Source organism: Camelus dromedarius, chromosome X, assembly GCF_036321535.1.
Source record: "Camelus dromedarius isolate mCamDro1 chromosome X, mCamDro1.pat, whole genome shotgun sequence".
Taxonomy (NCBI): domain Eukaryota; kingdom Metazoa; phylum Chordata; class Mammalia; order Artiodactyla; family Camelidae; genus Camelus; species Camelus dromedarius.
Genome location: NC_087472.1, coordinates 399,831 through 405,660, shown reverse-complemented (window position 1 = coordinate 405,660; position 5,830 = coordinate 399,831). Strand labels below are relative to the sequence as shown.

The 5,830-nt window shown below is 41.2% G+C and overlaps 1 protein-coding gene across 1 annotated transcript; it reads right to left on the bottom strand.

The window, feature by feature from the left end:
• Positions 1-1,360: 1,360 nt before the first annotated feature.
• RAB39B (RAB39B, member RAS oncogene family) lies at positions 1,361-5,554 on the bottom strand. Its single transcript, XM_010989260.3, has 2 exons — positions 5,141-5,554; positions 1,361-2,790 (listed from the first exon to the last, which is right to left on the bottom strand). The coding sequence occupies exons 1-2, from the start codon at positions 5,353-5,355 to the stop codon at positions 2,364-2,366; spliced, it is 642 nt and encodes a 213-aa protein (XP_010987562.1). The 5' UTR covers positions 5,356-5,554; the 3' UTR covers positions 1,361-2,363.
• Between the last annotated feature and the right edge of the window lie 276 nt (positions 5,555-5,830).

Below are 5,830 nucleotides of genomic sequence, written 5' to 3'. Positions count from 1 at the left end.
TTTACCTATGTAGTAAAATAGCTTCTAAAGCTTTACCCTTAATATTGTATTAACACCTGATTTTTTCACACATTTTCTAAAACCCACTTGTTGCAGTGATCACAGCACTGAATTCTACTAAAATGATTTTTAAAGTTTCTAGAACTTGTTGAAGCAGTTAAGCTCAGCCACTTCTGCTGGATCTATGCTGCGTATTTTCAAATCTGCCTTAAAAAGTGCAAGGACTGGGGAAAGTGTACATACGGTATATTTAAGTCAAGAAAACGATAGTTTTGTTTCTATCCTTTTTTTGAACTGAGAATCCAGTCAAGTATCATTTAGCCACTGGATAATCTTGCTTTCAGACTCTTCTAAACATAATTAAGGACAGTAGTTGATGAAACTTTGTGTTACCCCAATGTATTATGTTTCATTTGCCTTCTACAACCACAAAGCTGGGAACTTAATAGCTCCACCCAAACCAGGTCATGTTAAATGTGGAGATGGTGATTGGCTCGCTTTTGTAGTTGATGCTGCAGGTAGGTAGGTCCAAGGTGCTTTGTTTCCATAATTTTCATTATTTGGGTGAAGCCGGCTTTTTTAGTCCGGCTGAAGTAGATCCCCCCAAATTCCAGATTCAGTTACATTCATCCTGAAGTTCAATAATACATCTCAAGGAAATATATACAAGATCTTGTGGTAGCTCAGAGTGAAAAAGAATGCAACAATGAACATATGTAAGTTCATGTATAACTGAAAAATTGTGCTCTACACTGGAATTTGACACAACATTGTAAAATGCCTATCACTCAATAAAAAATGTTAAAAAAGATATATCTCAAAGCAATTTACCATTCTCAGGCTTTCCTTTCACAATGGATATGAGAAACCTGACTCTCATCAGAATTGTTTTCTTACTGTGAAAACTAAGGCTTTGTCTAGCTGAACTGGCTCCAATTCAAAAAATAATTTAAAGCATCACCTCTCTTTAAGAAGATAATGGAACCTCAAGCCAAGCATTCCAATTTTCTGATGCAGTTAGCTGTCTGTTCACCTGAGAATTAAGAGCTGACTTTCTAGGGTAGACAGAAACCCAGTGTAGGTATATGGCAAACAAGTAGCCAAGGTCATTGTGAGGTGAGTATTTTATCCCCATCCCACTCCCCATTGCTGTATTTGGTTCCTTTCAATAATATATCCACTGTGTTCCAGTGATAAGAACACTTAGAACCCACACAGTTCCAATGTGTTTTTCAGTTGTACAATTATTCACTTGTGTAAAATCCTTGTGACAATAATACCTGAATGAGTTTTACCTTTGATTCAACCCCAGGTTCCCTCAGGATTATAGCTGAGTTGTAATCAACGAGGAAACATATCCTAACATGTAGAGAATATTTATTTACAGTCATATCTCTTCCAAAGTAAACAAGTTAGTAACAGTTTATTCATCGGACAGCAGGATGACGCGGTGAAACAAGAACCAGGAGCCAGGAGACCTCACCTTGGCCAACTGAGTCTCCTGACTCTTAGTTTATTTTTTCATAAAATGGGGAAGAAAACCTCAGGGCTCTTTCTGGAGACAATCCCTGCCTTGTTGCCGCCAATGCACCTGAAGAGCCAGTGAACCCACGGGCACGGTCAGAGGGAAAAGAGGGAATGGTGTTTGGGTTACAGTGTTTCTTTCTTCTCCTCTCATGATAATTTGCTTGGGACAGTTTCTTACACACAGCTTGTTATTTCTATTACAAGGGTATACATTTTTTAATGTAATAATAACAGTGTGTAAATAGCCTCCCTTTTCACATTCACACCATTTTTATTAGAACATCAAGCCTTGAAAGGGTCTTAGTAAATAGCTGGTCCATGCCCCTCATTTTCCAGATGAGCTGTTTAGAAGCTAACCGGTACCTCTTAACCAAAGCCAGCACATACATTTGGTATAGGGTACTCTCATGGATGAAGCTGATCTCATAGTCTTTGTTAGTTTTGTTAATTGTTCCCAGCATGTTACTTTTCTCCTCTTTACATATTTCTTTATGATCGTGACCTATGAAAGAGCTGAAATATCAAGAAAGAGTTTTCCTGTCTGTGAGTGTATTTTCCTGGGGCTTAGCTCCCCAAACCTCAGCTCCTGGACATGTGGTCCACAAAGGGCACACAGAGCAGCCACTGCCCGGCATATGCCACAAATCAGTGCCTCACCCGTGTCAGTCCCATGTACAGAGCCCAGGCTCCCCCATCCCCCCACTCACTGCCTGTCAGAGGGCCCCTTGGGAAGGAGGCTCACTTGGTATCCAATATGGAGGTTCAGTTCTCTTCAGTCACACGACGATCACTTTAAGTTCAAGTGGGAGAGCATGTTTTGAAAATGAAAGGGCTAACTAGCACAAACATCTTCTCTCTGATTTGACAACCTCTTCTGAAGAGTGAACCACATTTGGTACAAATCCACTCTTCACCCCTTCCCAGCCCTCCTGGATAGAAATATCCCCCCTTTTAACCAGCTCATATATGTCTCTGGTGAGGTCTGTGAAGGCTTTCTCCACATTAATGGCATCTCGGGCTGACGTCTCAATGTACTTCATGCCATATGCAGCAGCCAGTTTCTCCGCCTCGTGGCGAGTCACTTGCCTCTGTGTATCCAGGTCACACTTGTGACCCACGAGAACAAATACAATTTGGTAGGGCTGAACGTGTACTTTAGTCTCTTCTAACCACTCATGGACATTCTGGAAGGACCTGCGGTTGGTAATGTCAAATAAGAGAAGACCACCTACTGAGTTCCTGTAGTAGGCACGAGTGATGGATCTAAAACACAAGAAAGAAGTAAAGAATAAAGGCCATGCCCAAACTCCTGCACTTCAACAAATTCAGTGTATTCTGCAGCCTCTGGTTACTGACACCATCCTTCAGTGAAAATGATTTTCTTTTCTTTAACAAGAGAATGTAAATGTCATGCCATAATAATAATGATACATGAATTTTCACTTGGGCAAAACTTTAAGATGGCATCTTCTAGAAATAAGTGTTACCTAAGTAACAGGTAATCATGAAGCAAAATGAAATAATGAATGTTAAAGTATTCTGTGACCTGGAGAGTTTGTGACAAATTATAGTAGTTGAAACAGGATTTTTTTAAAAAATAAAAAATGAATTTATGATAGGTGACAGAAAATGCTTATAAGTAGATAGGTATATTACAATATACTCCATTTTCCCATTTCCCATTACCATCTTTGTCTTTCTATTATTACGATTATTTCTATTTTAATCTACTTCCTGGCATATTTCAAAGAGGCTGGCAAAGGAGTCATCAGCTGGGAAAAAACTGTCTAAACAGCCAAAGCTACCCCTTAAAATGACATGATTTATTTAAAACATTGTAAGTAGAATGTTTCTAAAACCTATTATGCATTTTCTGTACTTCTTAAACAGAAGAAACCTCGTATATTTCAACTTCTTGATTTGGGGAACTTCATTATCAATATGCACTATGGTAGTTTTCTTAGAGTGTATTAGACGGTGCAGAACGATTTACTTGTACAATCACTTGCTTTAGACTACCACGCTTTTTGATCTATGTCTTTTTTTAGTTTTTCTTTCTCTTTGGATGAAGGAGATAAACAATGAGGGACTCAATAGCTTAAGGTTTAGGGCGAGTGGCCCAATGATAACAGAACAAATACTGTCCAGGGAATGAAAGTGCAAGCTAGATGATGCTAAGAACAAACTTTAAATGAGTTCAAGTCTCCAGAAGCTGGCAAATCAGCCCTGGGGACTGAAAGCATTTCTAATTCCATTATGTTTGAAGATTCATGGAACAGATCCTGTAGGTGTACAGAAAATTCTACATGAACAAAGATTTTGATTCATGAACAGCTTGATTCAAGGTATCAAAAAGCAAGCTGTAGTCAAAACTCTAAAGTACCTTATTACTTAATGGTTTGTGAGTATTTTCAAAGTAGCGAAGCCCTTTCTAAGTACAACATGAAGCTACACAAAGATTAAAACCTCCTGTGCTTTGAACCTGTGATTGCATTTTTCATATTATAAGTGGAGAAAGGTGTCTTTTATATGTTTATTGGAATTTCTTTCTGCATGAACACCCTTTTCATATTCACTGATTATTTTTAATTGGGTGATATTGATTTCTAACAGCTCTTTATATATTGAGTATTAATCCTTTTCTATCACAGGTTCAAAGTGAACCTGTACAAGGATATTTGTGGAAGTAGGGAGGTGGATACAACTGAAGTTTGAAGTTTTCTCTTCTCCCTCCCTCTCTCCAACCACCTAACCAGTATTTCCTATGCTCAATTAGTGTTCAAGAGATAAATGAATAAATGATTCTAAATATGAGCTATTGAGTCCCCTTAATCTAGTTCCTGCTGCTCTTACATGACTTTGGCTCAAAGTTTTCTGTGTACACTGCTCTCTCTCACTTCTGTCTGTATCCATGCTGTTTCCTCTCCCTGGGCTTTTCCTATCTTTGCCTGGGTAGTCATACTCATCAGGCCTCATCCTCTCCAGCTGGCAAAGGGTTGTAAGAGAAAATTAAACCTGTTCTGCTAGCACAGAAGTTCTAAGAGGGAAATGTTTGTGTCTATTTTGTTTACATAGCATCCCCTTGCATGAGTTTCCTTGGGCTGTTTCCCCAGAAACAGCACAATGTCTGGCATATAGTGGATGATCGTTGAATGTGTGCTGCTTGCAAGAAGGAATCAATCATCTGTGTCTATTTCATATGCAAATATACATGTGTATATATATATATATATTTGTATTTGTATCTATATTTAGATCTATATCTTTATATCTAGCTATCTTTAGCTCTTTCTCTACATCATCTGTCTATATATGTCAGTTATGTTAGAATGAACTACAGTGATCAATTCCAGCTAGTTTATCAGCCACCAAGGGGCAGGTTGGTGGAGTAGTGGTGCGAGCAGTATGTCTTAATGACTGGCCTTCCCTGCCAGTGCACAGCTTTCCCTGCACTGAACTCCTGGCTAGCTGAAGGTGAGCTTGAGCAGAAACCCTCAGACCTTCGGTATCATCCCTAAAAGCCACGACCAGGTCCAGGAAGTCCTCTTTCCCCAGGGCCTGTGCGAGCCCCAAAGACCCTCCCACTGCTCGCGGGCCCATGCTACGCTCCCACCTGAACCTCTCTTGACCCGCGGTATCCCAGATCTGGAGCTTGATGCGTTTTCCTGGCTCGATCTCCACCAGACGGGAGAAAAAATCCACCCCCACCGTGGGGTCCGAAACCTGGGCGAAGCGGCCTTCGGTGAAGCGGCGGATCAGACAGGACTTGCCCACCGTGGAATCCCCGATGACAATGAGCCGGAACTGGTACAGCCAGATGGCCTCCATGGCCGGAGCTCGGCAGGTCTCCTTGGCCTGGGCTGTGGGCGGCGAGAGGGGCGCCCCGCCGAGGCCTTGGAGAGCGTGGCTCTGTCCTAATCTAGATCAGCCAGGAGCGCATCGCTGGCCTGGGAGCCTGAGGCGAAGGTAGGCCCAGGCGCAAGGAGAGCAGAGGGATGGATGCTGCGCTCACAGAAGTGATGAAATGGCAGCAGCATCAGCACCACGCACTCTGACTCATCACTGACAACAGGGTTACTGTAATCCTCCACGTAGAGGCGACTCCCAGGGCCGCACTGTCTGTAAGAGGAGCGCACACAGAAATGGCTGCAAAAGCAGTTCGTTCCCTTCCTTTTTTTTCCCCCCAATATATATTTTATTGAAGTATAGTCAGTTTACAATGTTGTGTCAATTTGTGGTGTACAGCACAATGCTTTAGTCATACATGAACATACATATATTCGTCTTTATATTCTTTTTCACT

What these genes read in the sequence shown, in the direction of transcription:
- RAB39B (XM_010989260.3), bottom strand. Translation starts at nt 5,355, where the DNA reads ATGGAGGCCATCTGGCTGTACCAGTTCCGGCTCATTGTCATCGGGGAT. An exon ending in GCGGGTCAAGAGAGGTTCAG is followed by an intron (nt 2,791 to 5,140) that starts GTGGGAGCGTAG and finishes CTTGTGTTTTAG; the next exon opens with ATCCATCACTCGTGCCTACT.